General features: G+C 40.2%; 1 protein-coding gene across 1 annotated transcript in view; it reads right to left on the bottom strand.

Moving 5' to 3' along the window:
- Positions 1–19,979, bottom strand: part of BCL2L13 (BCL2 like 13) — a 45,343-nt gene that overhangs the window by 7,138 nt on the left and 18,226 nt on the right. Inside the window, exons 5-6 of the mRNA XM_065841067.2 lie at positions 18,159–18,228; positions 12,340–12,483 (exon numbers count right to left, since the gene is read on the bottom strand). Of these exons, the coding sequence (XP_065697139.2) occupies positions 12,340–12,483; positions 18,159–18,228 (214 nt within the window). The remainder of the gene's footprint in view (positions 1–12,339; positions 12,484–18,158; positions 18,229–19,979) is intronic.

Here is a 19,979-nt window from a genome sequence, read left to right as displayed (position 1 = left end):
GAAGAAAGCAAATGCAGGTACATGAGCCCAGCTGAACACCACTCCTCCATTCTATGCAAGTGCTCCATATTGCTTGTCCATTTTCATCCAAGAGTGTTTCTCTTACATCAATTTTATCACTTTTCCAGTGCTATCTGAGGCCTTTGTTTCTACTCTGTACCAACAAGCTGGCACCTACAGTAGTTCTAGTATTTTACAAAAACGAGATCAGTTATTCTTACATGAGTTCACTTTCCAAGATTGTCATCATCATTTTGGCCACACAAGTTAAAACAAAAAAATAAGCACGGACATGCAAAGGTGCTCTCAGGGCTTGCTTTTATTTAGCTAGGAAAAGTCTGTAGGCACCCTAAAAATTTGACAGTGGGCTCCAGCTGGAGAAACTGCAGGTGTAAAATACTGACTGATTCCCTCCTTACAGAAAGAACAGCGTTGTTGATCCTAGTCATGCATGGACTACTAAGTACGTAACACAGAAGAGACCTCCTTCAAGGGGAAAGAGGAAAAAAAATGAAGTGCAGATAAGAACCTAAGATGTGTGATACCAAAAACACAAAAACAGGAGATAGGAGCAGAGAGGAACCCCAAGTTATGCCATACAACAGAAGTCTGTGAAACCATTAAAAAAAAGATTCAATTACTTTCCTGCTCTTCACGAAAATTACTTGAACATTTTGTCAAGAACTGCAGTGCTAGGAGTCCCTTCTGTGCAAATTCCTCATTCAATCACTAAGCTTTCCTGTACAGTCCCATGATAACATGAAGAAAAAAAAAAATATAATACCTATTAATTCTCTTTCTTCCTTCTCCCTTCCATATGCAATAGTTCTCCTCAAGCACTTCAAGCAGTTGTCCCCCTCTTTTTTAAACCCTTCCCAACACCTGCAAATTTGGGGGTTGGTTCTGCTCCAGTCTCCCAGTGATGACTGCAAGACACCTCCTCAGCTGTTTCACAACTTTCTATGGATCCACACAGTTGTCTGTGTCAGGAACCGATCCAAGTTGAAAACAAACACAGTCTTTATTTTGCTGAGTTGTTCTGAACCCTCATCAGCATCCAGCCTGGTCCACTGAGCCACCCCAGTGTGCGAGTGCGATCAGGGATGGAGCAGGGCCAGCAGCTGCACCTGCTCGCACCGGTGCCAAAAGAGCCGCATCAATAGCAGTGCCCTGCTCAGGGAGCAGAAGGAAAGGAAAATGCATTTCAGCTTTGGTAACTCCCAACTATCACTTAATTCCTAATCTGTAAGGAGTTCAGGTCCTACAAGTCCATGGTTTCTGAGTAGGCAAACTCCCCACAGAGACACCAGACACACTGCAACTCCTCACTTCCCTAGAAGGGAGCAGGATCTCCACACAAACACACACACCCCCATACAAAAAAACCCCAAATACTGAAAAGCCACAAAGCAAGCTGGCAGAGGAGAGACAGCACAAACACTGCAGGTCACTGGCAGGAGCTGCAGCGAGAGCAAATGAAGCGGGAGTGGACCCCTGCCAAAAGCACGGAACTGGCACCTGAGAGAGCTGTGCAACTTACAGCAGTAACGTTTTTTACTGTAGAAATTATTACCGTATCAATAGACTTTGTTGAAAAAGGGTCAGTGGAGCCTGAGTTGAGTATGGGAGTGAGGTTTCTCTCTCCAGTCCCCCAAAACACCTTGCCATTTCGCAAAATTTCATGAACCCATTCTCGTAGATTTCCACGCAATGGTGCAGGCTGTAGTACAGGACAGCACTAGGAATGCAGGATTTTGTAATATATTTTGTCAGGGGTGGGATTTAAATCTCATCTTCTCAGTCTGTGGAATTTTGGAAGATATTTGTGCATGAACAAAGGAATCTCATACAACACTTCAAAAGGAACTTTTCTTCCTAAATGCCTTTAAATTGCTTGGACATGGGAAACATCATCCAGCTTGGTAACATGTTCAGAAACTCTGAAATGATAAACAGAGTTCCTCAGGGGAAGGATTAAAAGTGATCCAGCTGTTCGCTAATCACTTAAGCGTCACCACGAAGTCTTGATTCAGGATGAAATAAAAATGTATAAAGCATTAAATTTGTGAAAATGTTCTAACACCACACACATATCAACAAACACAAAGCAAATTCTGCTCTGTGAACAGTGACAGTACCCTCTCGAAAGGCACATTTCACTAGAAGAACTCAATTTTTTTGGCAATGCAGCTCAGGCCATCAAAACAAAACAGAGCTCCAGGACCCAGGCGGAAGCAACCAGCACTACAAACGGCGTGCAATGGAAAAGAAGAGCTAACAAACTTAAGGCAGAGGTTAACACATCTAAAGAGATCAAATACTGAGCAGTGTAGGCAAATACTGAGCACAGCACATGAGGACAGGACTCCACACACACACACCGCCAACCTGTGCTGTTCCAGCAGAGGCTTGAGAGCTGCACAGCAGGGAGTCAGTCCCTGTGGTGACCTTCCACCACCCTATGCTGAGGATGGAGAGGCAGCCCACTGCTCACGCACTCTGAGATTGTACATTCGCTCCTTTGATCATTAGGATGTTGATGAAGTATCACAGAATCATAGAATGTCCTGAGTTGGAGGGGACCCACAAGGATCATCGAGTCCAACTCCTGTCCCTGCACAGGACAACCCCACAGTTCACACCATGTGTCTGAGGGCTTGTCCAGTCTCTTCTTGAACACTGTCAGGCTTAGGGCCGTGACACCTCCCGGGGGAGCCTGTTCCAGTGCTCCACCACCCTCTGGGTGAAGAACCTTTTCCTAATGTCCAACCTAAACCTCTCCTGGCACATCTTCCTGTCATTCCCTCGGGTTCTGTCACTGGTCACCAGAGAGAAGAGATCAGCACCTGCCCCTCCTCCTCCCCTTGTGAGGAAGCTGTAGCTGCCATGAGGTCTCCCCTCAGTTTCCTCCAGGCTGAACAAACCCAGGGACTTTAGCTGCTCATCATACGGCTTCCCCTCCAAACCCTTCACCAACTTCATAGCCCTCCTCTGGACATTCTCCAGTAGCTTTATATCCTTTTTATCTTATGGTGTCCAGAACTGCACACAGGGCTCCAGGTGAGGCTGCAACAGTAGGAAATATTGTCACTGTAATATAAGCTAATACTATCACAGCAACTTTTTTATTTCCACAGGTGATACAGACTTAGAACAGTAATTGAACAACAAAATAAGTGGGGATAAAACCTGCAGTCTCATGAAGCTCTATCCCACCTTCCTCTCTGCTCAGTTCTGCCCTTCCACAAGTCAAAACGAATTTATTTCCTGTCTGCAGCACATCACAACAAACCAGACTATGTCTGTGATCTGACACTAGTGAAAAGAGCAGGGACACACACACCTGGTAACAGCTCTTAACATACCACTGGCAGTGTACCTTTGCTGCTGTGATTGCTTCAACATCAAGCATATAAAGAAATATTCCAAAGCCACACTTCTATGGGCTTGTGAGTGCTGGTGATTGTAGCAAGCTTCTTTTTGATAATGAACTAAAAAAAGCACCAACTAGGGACATACTCAAGGCAGCCTACATTCCCCTGAAGTCGTATGCTGTGCAGTGGCAAAAGCCAAGCGCCTTTGAGCAGTGACTCAGCAGCTCATGGTAGGGAGGAGGGTAGGGAGGAGAGAGCCACCGATAGTCGGTGGGGACAATTGGGTAGAGGGACTGTGGTGAGATTTAAGACACCCTAATATTCCTCAATACATATTCCTTCAGCTTCTGCTCTGTTCCTGATCCACCCATCTTAACTTGTGTCTTTCCTCTCTTAAGGAAAATAAAAGTTGGTCTTTAGAGGGAACCCGCATATTATTTGACCATGATAAAAATGAACAATAGAGACAAAGTACCACCACAGCTACTACGTGGACCGGTAGCTGCCCAGTCCCAGCAAAATATCTTAGCTCAGTGTGATGCAACGCTAGATCCTCAGCAGGTTAACAAACAGATGTGGGCGCAACATTGACATACAAGGATCGGGCATTAGTTATTCTAGCTATTCCCACATATCAGGGCATTTTTTTAAAGGCCACGTGCTTTGCTAGAGAATGTTCACTGGAGGTAACGCTTCTCACATGATACAGGTAAGATCTGGGCATATGCTGAGGGTCACGTGCAGCATAAACTGCTTTAGAGAGAGAAAGGAAATAAAGGGATGGTAACACAGGGAACATGGGCAATCCTCAACATTTCAAATACCTAATTAATATGTGTATCAACACTACACACCCATCCTGCTTTCAGCAGAAGGGAGGGCCTAAGACGCCCAGGCATCTTATTGTTTCTTTTCCCATGCAGACTGCACTGACCTCAAAAGAGGTATCAATTGCTGGCTCCCTATAAATCAGAGCCTTATAAAGCCTGGCTGGTTCCTTTTTGTCTTTACAGACAATTTAACTTCTATGTCAGTGCCTTGGGGACACAACTCTCCAAGCCTGAAGAGACAAATCGCTCAAGGTTGAGAAACCTGGGGGAAAGCTAACGCACTGAATGCCAATGGGTTATTGCACTACTTCTTCATTAAAAACTTAAAGTATTAACTGAAAAGCCAGACAGTACTAGGCATTATTTACAATACATAATTAATATTTCTTGATCTCAATTAAGAGTTAATTCAGAAAGTCAAAAGGATAAAGCCAAGATTTTGTGCTGATTCAGCTGAGGTTTGTACTTTTTTGTTGTGGTGTTTGTTTATGGTTTCATTTGTTTGTTTTGCAGGGTTTGTGTGGGTTTTATTTGTTGTGTGGTTTTGGTTGTAGTTTTTTTTGTTTTGTTGTTTTTTGTGGTTGTTGTTTTGGTTTCTTGTTGTTTTGTTTGTTTGTTTTAAAGCAGCTGCAGTAAAAACTGAATGACATCTAGGACAATTCTCTCGATTCATCTACAGATGTGACCCAGAAGCAAAGCTCCCACAGACAGATTAATTCAGGCCAGGCTAGAACATGTGGAAGGTTTTTTAATAGCCTGAGGCCTTATATAAGCCCTACTCTTTAGATTTGATGGTAAATACGGAATGCATGCAAGCATTCCTTTATCTGCTTTATTTATTGTAAACAGATAGTCCACTGCTCCAGACCAGAAAAATCAGAGTTCCTCTTTTTCAAATTTGAGATGAGAGACTTGCAAACACAGAATGCTCTTCTTGATCCAGCATATTTCCAGAACCATGTCATGTATGTCTAGAGAAGCAGGAGTAAGTCCCTCAGCACAGCACCCAGCCACTCACTCCTGATCCCAACCACAGCCACTTGATAGAAAAGTTGGCACAAGTTATGATGAGAAGGAGAAGTGGAGGGTTCTCCCTTTTGGCTAGAACACAACAAGGATGGTTCACAGCACGTGATGCAGTCTTGAAGAGAAAACCAACTCAATTCTGTCAAGGTGGCATTTGCAGACCTCAACAAGGAGCTCCGGAAGTCAATCACTGTCCTCAACCTATGGGCTTTGACTGGTAGAAATTTTCCACAAGACTGTATGACAAGTGACAGAAAGCACTGTTAACAAATGTGCTAGACTAGCCCTCAGGATCAATTATGGCTGTTATGTTACAGGGTGAGCTACACTAAACAACTGTAAACTGGTAACAAAATAATGAAAAGAATAACTGAAAGTTCCTCCAATGAGTAGAACCTATCAGTTTAGATCCAGCTGTGGTCCTCTAAGTGTCAGTAATCTGAACTTTGCTGAAAATCACTCTCAGGAGTGGATTCAACACACTACCAACCTTTAGCATATAGTAGGAAGTTGCTACTTAAAAACACCTGCTGAGTTTCAATTATGATTTAAAGACAGAAAAATAAAAAGACTTGGAAACTGACTCTCATGATGACTGTGCTATTTTTCATAGTTTTGTAATAGGTCTGTTATTAATTGCATACAAACAAGCTGACATACTAACCATAGTTGTTATTTTTGCTTAACAGCAAAAACTTTAAGGACATGTAAGAAAACGAATATTCTTATTTACCAGTATAATACTTTCAGCCTGGTTTATGTAAACCTGATTCTGGTGGAAACAGATCCTCAAATCAAAATTCCAAAAGTAACTTTTTTTCCTATACGAATAGTGGGAACAGTAGCACACAGTGAATCTGTAAAGGAGACGTTATTAGATAATGAATGGAAAGAGATCACCAGTAAGGTGTCCAACAGAACCTTCACTGCATCTTAGAGAAGACCTGTAAGCTCACCAGATACACGCAATTTGACTATGTCTAATTGCTGTGGATGCTGTGTGTTATTCTTCTGGGGTTTGGTTTAGTTTTAAGTGTTCTGAAAAGCCTGACAGGTCTCTCTGATTCAGCTCTTAAAGAAGTATAAACAGACAGGCTACAGTTAAGTCTGTTCACAAAAGGAATGATGCAAATAGGCAACTCATACAAAACTCTACTCCAAAGATGTTAAAAAGCCCCCAGAAAAGCTATACAGCGCAGCAAGCTGCCTATGCACCCCAGCTCTTGGTTTTATCCAGTGAAAGCAAAAATTCCATATTGAGGTCAGAGAAGTGTATCACCTTGCAGGAAAAATATCTGTGTTCCCTGAGCTCTTTTTTCCACCCTGAAACTAAACAGACCCAAATAAAATCCCCAAGACAAGGCGCACCTTAAAGAAATCCTGGCAGAATGCAAACGTTCCAGGAGAGCAATCATTACAATGATAAAAAAACTCAGAACAAGCAACACAGCTACGAAGTTTTTTATGTGCAAGTACTGGCTTTATCTGGTAACATAACTTATGACAGAGAGAAATGAGGTTCAATCATTACTTTCCTCACACCAACAGTGTTGTGGCCACAATATGAGTCCTAGGAACCCATCAAATGCATTTGCAATTAGAATCTTGTGTCTGAAAAACAAAATGCAAGGAGTGATGAACTGGTCCGTGTCTGGGGATCCCAAGAGATCTTCCTCTGGGGAAATACGCACATTTCCTGCAATAACAGATTTCCCCAGAGCTTGGAAAGCGCTCGTCACATGATTTCTAGCCACAAGAGCGAAGCAGCCATGTACTGGTGAAGTTGTACAGGCGAAGGCTGTGCCTGCCAGAGGGCTGCTGGGTTCGGGGCAGTTTCACTGCTGTCTGCCCTGAGCCCCAGTCTGCAACCCCGCTGTGCCGTGCCTCTTCAGACCTGACAGCACTACCCTGCTAATCCTTCAGAGAAACGGATTATAAAAGGGGCAGCTGGCAACACTCGGATCTAGAACAGTACATTAAAAAGCAAAACAACAAAAGTAACAAAAAGCTCTCAGGCATTTACAGTAGTATTCATCTTGGTGAAGCTGTTGGGATAGGTGGAGCCATGAAAAACAGAGCAGAGTCCACAAATGGGACTGTACTTTTTATTAAGGAAAAAATAAAATTAAAAAAGGAAAACAAGTTATGTGAACCAAATCAAAGCACACCGATATTGCACCTGCTGTTCTTATCCCCTTCAAGGAATGATTTGGCTGGATCAGCCTGCAGAAATGATCCCATTCCCTCCCTTGCCCTCTAATATCACCTCTAGTATCTGCAGAGAGTCAGCACCAAATCAACGCCTTGAAGGTTTCAGTGTTAGCAGTTTGAAGTAAATTCAATTATTTAGAGACCACTGCTTCAGACAGACTGATCTGAAATTGTTGGAAGGGAAAAAAGAAAGGAGATCTAGTTGCTCCTTGACCATTTAAGTTCCTTCTCCTTCAGCCACAATGCCTAAAAAATAAAAAAAATCTACTACTGTACCAAAGAAGTTACATACAAATAAAAGTGGATGTTTCACTGCTGTGGTCCACGATAAAAGCATAAAGTATAATTATTTTGAAAGGAAAACTCCTTTCTAGGACTTCTCTGATTGCCCTTTCATGCATCTCTACCATATTAAACTTAACTCTCCTCCAGCGGAGCATGTGCCTCTATTTCTGCATTGTCATTCTCAAGGCAGACACCTGGACTGCTGCAGGAGGAGATTTTAATCTCCAGTAGTGCAAACTGACTGCCTGGCTTCCCCAGGATGACAAGTGTCTCTTTACTCTTTTTCTCCTCCGGATTGTTAACAGACTCTAGTATACAGATTATACAGCAGCAAAGAAAATGTCAAAACTGGCAGAAAAGCCTGAGACAAAATACTGGAAACAGAGAACAGCTCTTCCAAAGCTGAGATTAACTGTAAACATTAAGTGTATTTCAAGCAAATTTAGTTTTTACTCTCTTCAACATGGGCAAATAACTAGTTAAATGCAAATCCAGATCTGAACATCATTAAGACAAGAACCCTGGGATGGCAGAGACAATTTCAGCTACGGGTCACAAATACGAATACCAGCCTCTTACCAAGGGAAGAAAGGTAATTAACTGGATACCAATAAACACCGATTGCATGTACTTATTTCACCTCTTCCAAATAAACAGAAAGCAGATGAGCTTGTAACATGAATGTGAATCCGAGAAAACAGAAAAAGCAGCTAGCTCCCACATAATCTTATACTTTTTCCTCCTTATAGACATTCCCAGACTATTTCAACATAGATGAAATCCAGCCATGGAAAACAGGATCCACAGAGCTTGAGAAGAAATAAATTATTGGGAAGGAAGGATGGGAAATGAAGAGGAAAAACATCCTTACCAAGTGCCTGGCCTTACTGTGCACTTTTCCAGGAGACCAAGAATTGCTTCTGATGCAGCAGCACTCAGCCCTGGAGAAGTCAGAGCAAAACAGGAGGGGAGGTACGAGGAGGGAAGGGAGGGGAGAGGAGGAGGAGGGAGGGGAGAGGAGAAAAGGGGAGGGTAGAACATGTACACTGCATGGCTATTTGTTGAGCTGTAACATTGCTTTTGGGAAAGAAGAACGAAGCTACTGCTTAAATCAGACTGGGAATTGGTTTGCAGTTATGTTTCAAGGTAAGGGAACAAGACATTAGAGTGATCATTTGGGCTCAAAACAGAGTCAGAAAGAAGAAATGTGTGTCTCCACACGTGTCTATTTAGAGAAGCTGGAATACCAAATGTGCTTTTTGCTCCGAAAGAGATATCATACTAAAACTTAAGTCAAGCAGTGTAAATGTAAGAGGTGCAGACAAACCTGTCATTGAAATTAGTGAAAGAGGGAAGGTTTTCCAGAAGAAAGCAAGGTTTCCTTGCTTTCCTACAGTCTTCCAAACTCAGCTTGCATCCACCTGCAAATTTAAGAGACTGTAAACTAGATGGAGTAGTCATTTTATCTCTTCATTCACATTTATATTGCCAGCTGCATCCAACCACAATATGCAGTGCACTGCAGACATTCCTACTTGGAAGACTTTCACCCTAAAGCAGTAAAACAGACCAAGGGGAAGGGGAACAGCATATACGCAATGACCAGAATTATGGTATCAAAATACTGGATGTACTTTAATGTAAAAATATGCCAGCCATTTTCCCACCACCCAACCAACCATTCTCCCACCACCCAACCACCTAGTCCCACCCTACCATGAAGGGTTAGCTGAATTACAATTGTAGTGCCCGAAGGAAGAATGGGAGGGCAACACTCATTGTTTCAACAAATCATTTCATCACCACATCTCTGCAAGACTGGGATGAAATATCAAAAAGCGACTTCGCATCTCAGAGACTCTGCCTCTTGCATCCCAAATTTCCCATTCCTTACAAGCCATGCCAACTTCTTGAAATCTACAGCACAGCTATCCAATTTATCAAGCTTTATTCCCTTGAGCTCGCAATTTTTCTTCTAGTTAACTGTTGTCCACCATCCTCAACCAGATGCTTTCCTGGAGCCACAAGCCTCCCACGCCCACAAAACAACCTGAAGCCTTGCACACATGCAGAACCTTGGGAGCTCTTCCAGCTGCACCACATCGTGGCTGCACAGCATGACACAGCAAGTGGTCCCACTGGATGACACAGCTCTGCAAAATTCTGACTCCACAGATCTGCAGTGGGGCCTAGGAAGGGCTCAGCTGACTGCTTACCTTTGCCCTCCTGGCAAAAGTAGGCTTCAATCCAAAAATCAAAAAAAGTCCCAAATTACATGGTACCAAGGGATGAGATGGCACCAGAGACACTACAGAATTTTTTTGGTCTGCCCCTGAAAAGCCAATTCCTGTGAAGCTCTCCTCTGCTCCTGACCCATGAAAAAATAGACAAGCTGTTCTGGTATCTTAGTTTCAAGTAAATTCTTAACAGCTGTAGGAAAGACCTATCTGCACACTGTTCCAGAACCACACAAAAATCGAACCTCTTACTGTCACAGCAACATAATTTGCTGCAGACTTGCAGGTTTATACATTGACCTCAAGGCTCTAGCAAAGTATTACTGACAACTTGATCTGGCACACAGAGCCCCTGTGGCAGATGCTTATCTTTAAAAAATGCAAACCACTTGCCTGATGGCTGACAGCCTGTCAGGCAGCTCTCCCCTGAAACACACACACTCCCACCCTCACCGTACACCCAGCTCCCAGCACTGCCATCTGCAGAACACCATCCCACAAATTCAGAAGATTCCAAGAAGCACGTCACTCAGTACAAATTTACGTTTTCATTACAGAGGAAAAAAAAAAAATGACAATAAAACCATATACTACTTTCCTCCAAGTAAAGCCACAAACTCAGTGTGTCCCCAATCCCATTCCCAGAGCAACTCACAAAGAGTTAGTGCAGTTCCATTAATTTGGCTGGAAAGGATTTTCATCACCTTGTCTCTTTCCTCTCCTCTTCTGCTGTTTCAAAAATAGCTGTGGCTTGTTTGCTGTACCGCTTATGTCAGTCTGATTTTATGCCTGACTGGATGTATACAGACAAGCTCGTAGCCCATTCAACACCGACTACCCAGATCTGTACATACATGCACAGTCACACAAACACAAAGCACAGTCCCCTCCCTTGGAGGCCATGCTGGAAAGCTGCTTGTTTGCAGAGGCTTTGCACTGTATTAAGTATGTTTATAGCAAGCCTCAAATCAGGGCTGGAGGACAGACTGCAACCTTTTCTGACGTTGGGAAAAAAAAAAAAAAGGCAGAAAAGCAAAATAGCACTAACATCCCTCTGTCTTAAAGCTGCAAGTAAGGACCTTCTCTGTGAGGAAAAGACTTTGAAATGCTAGTGCATTTCTCAAATGACCTAGGGTCATTTGGCTGCATGCTGTTAGTGTTTCTGCCCATTAAAGACAAACAATCCCTCCCAAAGGCTTTGAAAACTATTAACCCTGATATCCAGGAAGGGAAATTATATAGGTACAGATGTGCAGAAATTCTAGAGCAAACTACTCCTAAAGAAAAAATCAGGTAAAGTCATGAAATATGAGAAGTTGTCTGAATGAGATTTTTCCTACTAACAGTTTTTAATCACTGGGTTTTCCTAAAGAGCTTTTGTTTTTAGAATAAATCAACTTGCTGGAGTCATTTGACTAATCCCAGATTAATTCCACTCAAATCTGGCATCCTTCCCAAACCCTGAAATCTAAAGCTCAGCCTCCTTTAACACAGTTCTACCTTCAAGACCCAGCTCACAGGCTGTGAGCTGTCTCTGTGATGTATTTTTAAATGAAACTTTTTCAGCATGCCATGACTCAGGAACATTCGTTACTATGAATTGAAGATTTCCACAAGGAAATGCAGCACAAAGGAATCTTGATTGCTCATTCTATCCATGTTCCCATATAGCTGTAAAATCCAATACGCATTAGCTATTTTATCGCTCATTATAAAAATAAATTAGCACCTACTGACACTTCTGTATGAAGTGCTCCCCAATTACATATCTGGTAAAAAACCCTCTGAAATGTAAGAGGAGAAAAAAAAGAAACATAAACCATTTTCCAGCAGTCACCAGAGTATGAAGATAATATTAAAAAGAGGAGTCTCAGGCACAGTATCTTTTGTTACAGCTGTATGCTTCTAAATGCCATTCTGTATGTATATTAACCACAAAGAACATACAAACAAAAGTTCACCATATTGCAACAAAGTAGCATCTTAACACACAGTGTATGAAAACTAGTAGTTATTTGACATCTGAGGACCTCTTCAATTCCAAGGGCAATCCAACAAACCAGACAAGCAAAGAGTTGGAACAGACTGGGGAAATTGTGGAGTCCAACCACATAGGTCTTTAATGTCAACATCAGAAATGAACCAGTCAAAGTTAGTTTATCTTGGGGCAGAGAGGTGAAATAGATGACAGCCCAAGATCCCTTTCCAACTATAAGGTCGTGACCTCCTGCTTTTTGTTTGCTTTTTTGGGGCGCATTCCTGCTCTCATCTGCTTACTTCTATCAACTCCTCTTACCTTCCACTCCTATGAAGACTAGTATCACACTTAGAAATAAGTTTTGAACAAAAGATGAAAATTAAACATTATCTTCTTACCCATCCTCCTTGTTGAATGATATAGTCTGCAGAATAGTCTTCTAGATATGTCACCCCAAAGTTCACAAGTGCACTGAGTGGTTCCTGGCCCCGTCTGGTTAACTCCATCAGAAATTGTTGTAGCAGAACCAGGGGTACCAAGACCTTCAAAAAACAAGAATTGCAAATAAATACAGAAAGCGTTATTGATGCTCCTGTGTAGGTAAAACAGAAGAATTCATGTGGTCCACAGAAAAAGTCTGAATCTACAAGTCCAAAGATAGCAGGGGCTATACACTTCATTTTTGTGAAGACACAAGGCAGAAACACAATACAATTCAATAAAAAAAAGCACTTAAGCAAAACACTGCGGTCTATACGGAGAGTTTCACAGAACAGGACTGCAGGGCTTTCTTAAGCCCCATTTTTTTCCAACACAAGATTCAGGTAAAGAAGCAGAAGAGGTCCAGAATTTGCTAGCCCAGAAACAGAAAGATGTAGCATTATAGTTGGAAGGGATATGCATCCAAATTGTATTTAAACAGCAAACTCATACACATTCTTGAACAGATGCATTGCACTAGACAGCCTCTTTCAAAGTTCACGCTTGGCTTTCAGACAGGACAGAAAAAGAACACCTCTTCCAGCAGCACAACATTACAGACATGTTTAAAATGACAAACACAAACCCCTCTCCACGTTAAACTCTCCTTTGCTGTGCCAAATTTAACATATACAGAATTCCTTCCCTCATTTCCTACTCCCATTCCTCCTCCCAAACCTTTAGTCTTTAACTGAATGCTCAGCCTTAACCCAAATGTGAATTGTTCTGAAAGACGCAAGACTCTGTGAAGCCACCTCCTCCCTATTACACAGTTCTAGACACTTCCTTCTGAAATTATGGGTTTGGTTGCCTAAACAACATGCAGTTGAAATTTTAAACTCTTATTGTAGTCTCCCAGAGCGTGCAAGTGACCCTCTGGGCAAAGTTTATATGCAGGACTTGGCAAGTTCAAGAAGCTGGTATGAACTGAAGTCATTAGCATCTGAAAAAGCACTATTATGATAGAACAGAAAAATATTTTTAAGTTTTACTGCACCTAGTTCATGACATCTCCGTTGCACATCTATTTACTATGCAAATAAGAATATTGTTTCCCAGCTGCACAAGGTAGATGCAGGCTAATACTACTGCTCAGACTGAACTCCAAATGCCTCCTTCGTTTCCCAGTCTCCTCCTCCTTCAGCCTGATTTTCTAGTCTGTAAATATCCTCCATTACTATTCCCAAAAATCACAGCTTAGGATGCAAAGCTGGAGGAAGACAAATCAGAAAAGGAGGCTGGGTTTGAGATTTGTACTAAATCCATGGTCGAGTCATACTGAGATGGACCACTAAGAACATATGAGACCTTAAAAATGCCTGTAATCTGCTAAATTTAAGATGTTCCAGCTGATTAACAACTGAGAGTCCAATACTAAGACAGACAGGCTATAGTACTGTTCTTCTGGGACAAACTGTTAACACTGTAGTCACTTAACTAGGAATGTCATGATGTTTGAATTTTAAAAGTCTTGGGCTTTTTTGAGTGTCTTGTGATGAATCTCAACTCAGAGGCAGAAGAAGGACAAGCTTACAGTGCACAATGATGACGAACAGGTCAAGGTGAGGTGTCAGAAAAAACTTCAAATTTTTGGATCAAAAAAAAAAAAGCATGCTGGCAAGGCAAGGCAAGGCATTTTTCAGAGGCTTTGGGCACACCCACATAGCTCTACAACAGCATGAACACTGAGATCTCAAAATATTTGACATTTACTTTAAGCTGAAGGCAAGAGAAACAAAGGCAAAAAAAAGGCTGCTTAGGAAATGAAGGGAGCTCAAATGTTGGCATACTGAACATGACTGTTCCCTTCTTCCTTTGCCAACTTAAATATCTAATCCATCCACTCCTCCCAAATTAAGCAAGCCTCTGCAGGCCTCAGGAGCAAGGGACCAGATTCGAACTCTAATACCCAGTCCCACATAGACCAACAAACACAGCCTGGTTTTCCCTTCCCGCTGAAATTACTGATGCTTCTTCTACCTTTGAGACCAGTGGGAACAGGAACAGATTTGCATGATACTATCCCTAAATCCCAAAATTCATGAAAGAAATTACCTTCACAGTTATTTCCATAAAGGTTAACAACAGCTTTCTGTATGTAAGAGTAGCTATGTGAATGGTGACGAGATTTAACTAGACCAACGTAAAAACACAGCCTTAGCAATTCAAAGCAATTGCAATTCCCTCTACCAGTACACCTGGGAAGGAATGCTAGGGGCTATTTATATTTTAACTGAAGAAAAACTTACACAATATCAAGCACAGCATGCCAGAAAATAGTTGGCAGGAGAAAACTTCTATGGTATCATTAAAAAAAAAAACAAAAACACAAACAAAATTTACTATGAGAAGATTTCTCATTGTGTAAATAAACTATTTCTGTCAACTATACTATTGCAATCCCATAGTACAATATTACAAAAAAAAAATATTACAAGGAAAGTTCAGAGGCTTTGAAGAAGCTACATCCAAAGTAAGTACTACTTCTGTATACCTTTTGGCTGTTGCAACATAAAATTAATCTAATTCTTTACAAAGTTACTTCTTACATTTTTGTTGTTATTATTCCTTGGCTCCATTAATGAGTTAAAAGGGCACATTAAGATGACTGCTAACCTATTGACCAGTTCAATTGACTCTCAATACCAGTAGTTTTTACTCTTTTATCTGATGCACAACAGTGGGATTATGTCTTTTAGAGTATGTATAGAATATAAAATTTTTAAGCAAAAAGCATAAAAACTCTACAGTGGAGTATTTCAATTTTTTATTACAGAAATATATTTTGACCTAAGTTTGAGGTGGTTTTGGTTTTGTTTTAATGACAGTCTTGTTTCAAACACAAGACTCGCCCTTTTCTTTACAGAATCTAACATTGAGCCTATTATTTTTACATCACAATCTCTGAGAATTACACTAAATAATTTCTTTCCCTGATTTTTTTTTCTTTTTTATGAAGAACCAGCATTCCTAGTGTCTGTGGATAAACTTCGCTTCTGTGGAATATTAATGGAAGAACTGATGTTCCTATGTATTATTAATAGTTTACCCTGCAATATTTCCTCATTCAGGTAGATATTCATGCTTTAGTGAATGAAAACATTCCATCCCATGTGCTAGTCAGTTCACCAGATCTCTTCAGCAGTTCAAACATACCACAGCACTCTGGAAAAACAGCTCTATTTAGACATGACTTCTTTCTGCTCCTGCTTGTCTAATGAACAGGTTCTTTGACAAATGGTATGACTAAAAATGACACCTCCTTAATTGTAAACCAGAGAGATCAAGCCTTTGTTCACATGCACCCTCCAAGCAGCTGGTAATCCAGTATCTCCCAGAAGTGTACGGTTACCTGTATGACATGTGGCTCATATACATAACATCAATGAAGATTTGCAAACACTACCTTGAGTCTTCTTTGTGCAACAGAGATACTGGGCCTTTAAGGCATCAGTGTGACTCTCTTAAGTCCATCACATTCAATAGATGGGCCTTTTATACATACATACACATAATAATATATACCTACAACAGCAAAGGCTCCGAAAATTTAATTGAGATTTTATACACTAGTTCATAGGCTTCTGCAAGAACTGCTACTGAGCACAACAGATCCAGCTTATGTGTAACTTAAAACACATTCCATCTACTAGCCTAGGTTGTTTTATTTCTTCTAGTCTGGATCAAACCACAGCCTTGATCACACAGAAGTCTGTCTGTGGGAAGGCTTTCCCATATTTGTAATCCTTTGACATCTGTCACAGCTACTGTGCATCTTCAATTTCTGCTCCACCCAAGAAACTACAGGATATGCAAGGTCTGTGAGCATAAAACTGGGAACGATTTATTATTCTGTTCAGCTAGCTCAGATAGTTGTATGTTTTCTTATTAGTCATAAAAGGGAGTAAGCTTCAGTTATCCCTACAGAGTCAATTTAAATACACATCCTTCAGATTTCACAAACTTGAGGACAGCATAGCCTCACATTCCTGCTTTATGCCTGCTAATTAGACCCAGCACTATGGCTATTTATAGCTACTTTTAAAAATTATTTTTCTAACAGCTTCTTCTTTAGAGTGAAAATTAAATGAGGTTGAGGCTGGAGGAAAGATACCTTGATCTCTTCTGTTATAAAACACAATTCCGATTAAGACAATACAGGAATTTAAAAGGAAATGAAACCAACACAAATGTATTCCATCTCCTCAAAACAAGTATTATTAAAGCAACTGCTAGGCATTCCTAAAGCATCAAACTACCACAAGAACAATATAAACAGATGCTGTATTATTCCACAAAATTTCCATTCTGGTTTGCTTGTGGACTATGACTTTTGCAGCAACAAATGTTACAGGTAAGCAAAGATGACGACAAAGGCATCTTCTGGATTATATTCTCAATGCCAAACTGAAAATCCACTAGCCACAGGGGCTGCACAAATGCAGTAGCAATGAAGGCTGAATCACAAAACCCCAAATATGGCTGATCCATCTACCCAACGTCTTCAAGAGGAGTGTATTGAGCATATGGAGACCCAGTGAGCAACTGACAAGGTCCAACCACCTCCTCCCTTGCCAACTAAGCCACAATGACCTGTTTTATGCTTGTTTTTAGTTTTCACTAACTTAAAAGTAAAATGTGCTACCTTAAGCCACCTTCTTCATAATCAGATTTCATGGTTGTTTAAACTAAAATGCTGGGAACCACAGGATGATAAACTGAAAGCACACACACAATAATTATAATTGGTGCAGACATGGGCAATAACTTGTCAAGCAATGTTTAATAAACTGCTTTGACGGTGCCTACACTCTTGGCTAGATGATCAGTTTCTGAAGTAAGCAGGGAAATCTAGTTAAGGAAAAGTATATCTGAAAAAAAAAATAAACCAAAGCAAAAAAACCCAAATGTAAAGCAGGAAAAAAAGATTTGTTATTGGCTTTTAAATTTAAGACTAAATTTTAACTCTCAATTTGTGATTAAATTTGTAAAGTTATTTCATTCTTTCATTTTTTTCTGATGCTCACTGAACACATCAGAGAGTAATTAAGATGATGAATTTGAATGATGAATGAAAGATGAATCTGAGAACAGTAATTCTACTCATTCTACATTAAAACTATTATGAAGTTATGTTCTTAAAACTATTATAAGCTTGTTCACATACAGATTAGCATTTTATTTTAAAAAGAAGCATTATAACATTTGAGATAACTACTCCTGGAATCAGGTAGGGACACCATTCTTAGGTTTTCTGAATGATTTACATGTTGTGAAGATATTATCAAGTTTTAGTTTCATTATGTTTAACATTTTTTTACATGTATTCTGAGCCTGGGATGGGAGCAAAGAAACAGTAGATAAATACTATGAAAACATCTGTCAGAATTCATTAGCAAGCTGCTAAAAGAATAAATTTCTCTTGGCAATTTAAAAATGTTTCATAATTATTGTAAAAAAAAAAAATGTCAAGCAGCAACTCTAACTTTTCCTTTTACTATAATGAAGGAAGATTGACCTAATATTTCTATTAGACAGCTTCTGGCTAAATTATCTAAAAACTATGTATTATGTCCTCATGCACCATTCTGAGAGTGAAAATTAATATTTCATACTAAAAACAAGTGGGTTCTTTTTACTCTTGTTCCTCTCTGAAGCATAACTGTAACTAGTAAAAATCATTGGAGATATCAAATAGATGCAAGAGCTATCAAAGGGAAATACACTTGTTTAGTACCTTGTTCCATCCACTGGCATGAGCAGCTGTTTCTTGTGTGCGCTCTCGATATTCTTGGTATGTCACCGGCCTGCAGAAGTTAAACCAACACTAAAAGTTATAAAAGGAAACAAAAGAACAAGAATAAAATAAAAATCTCAGTTTCCAGAGAAGAAAATATTTTCACATCTACTACAGCAAATAATTTTCAAGAGCTAACAAGTCTCACAATTCAGAACATAAAACACCAGCACCAAGCAGGATCAGGAAGGCATCACCTTCTCCCTGTTACACAATTTCATATCATTGGTTAAGTGAATTTCATAATAATTTGATAGACTACAACTTAAAGGACATTAGATAAGTAGCTTCTCTGATATGCTACCAAAATTTCTAAGCTCTTGCATGTAATTTGTTACAATTTAAGACTTTAAAGATAAAAAAATTCACTAAGAAATTCACATTTGAGATAGAGGTCAATGCAGACTCAAATTTGTGTCAATGATATAAACTATGAACCAAAACAGGCTGCTTGACCGTTTTAATATTATGTTACAGTTGAAGCCTTCATTTGCAAGAAACAGCACTTCTGATCACAAAACCCCCTTCCTATTTCAGTAGATACCTCTATTTTAGATTCATCACATCTCTACTTCTCTGAATTGGGGTGATGGAATTCCCTCTGTTCCATACGCTTTCCTCCCAGATCAGATAGTACCTTAGAGTCAGTAACAACAAAGACTTTCTGCTGCATGACAGCAGATGATGCTGTCAAAAGCAGTTGTCTTGAGCCAGATCATGACAAAAGCCAAGTTCATACTTCAGTTTCAGGGAAATAGTGGTAACTGGCATTGGACAGAAGACCACTTATTGAACTCCAAGAACCTGTCATGATATAACAGCCTACTGTACCATAACATACTTGCTAATACGCATATAAGAAGACAGGAAAATACAAGCAAAATAAATAAGTATTGCATCAAATACCACTACCATAGCAAACACGGGTGAAAGAATAGAGTTAGAGCACACTGGGGAAAACATAATTTGATTTTGTCATTTTAAGTGCATTCTCTTAACTTCCTCGGTACGTTAGTTCCTTTGAAACACAAATCCAAATGAATCAGTGGGATGAGAAGAGCAACAACAGCTGCAGGCAGGATATTATCTAAAGATTAAACAGTAGCTCTAGTTTGCCTTATAAAAAGGCATGTGTGTCAACACGTTTTCACAGGCATTTCAGACTTTATATGTATGTATATACACATATAAATAAAATACTTAGAATGCAAACATTTTCCCAATGAAAATACAGGAAGCCTAGAACATCAGGCTACTAACAAGCTAAAACCACTACAAAAAGAATCAACCTAGAGTGCACCAGTTATGACCCCTCAATGTCAATCAGTCAACCAATTATCTGCAACCTTTAACACACTTAAACTTGCAATGTTGCTGTTTCAATTTCCCATTTTGGACACACAAAAAGGATGGGTTGCAAGGCTTACTGATAAATTTTCAACTTGTTGCCAGCCTGGTTTTTTACTTTGTAGTGAGGTATTTATCAAAACAACAGCTCTTCAGAAGATACTAAGTACAAGTTTTTAAGGCCCCATGGGGCAAATAACTGGCTTGTAAAGGCAGATAAGCTTCTGCCGTTTCTGGAGGAACACACTAGCATGTCCTTTGCCACTTCAGGAGAAACTTGTACCCCACATACTCTTTTCTGTGTGTAAATAATTGTTTACACAACACTGAACTTACTTTTTCACCCTATAGAAACTGCATATAGAAGCACACCCTTTATTTATTAGTTTCTGAAAGTTAAATGGCAAGTAGACA

Source organism: Patagioenas fasciata, chromosome 1 (genome assembly GCF_037038585.1).
Source record: "Patagioenas fasciata isolate bPatFas1 chromosome 1, bPatFas1.hap1, whole genome shotgun sequence".
NCBI classification, from domain to species: domain Eukaryota; kingdom Metazoa; phylum Chordata; class Aves; order Columbiformes; family Columbidae; genus Patagioenas; species Patagioenas fasciata.
This window is presented reverse-complemented; position numbering and strand designations above follow the sequence as displayed.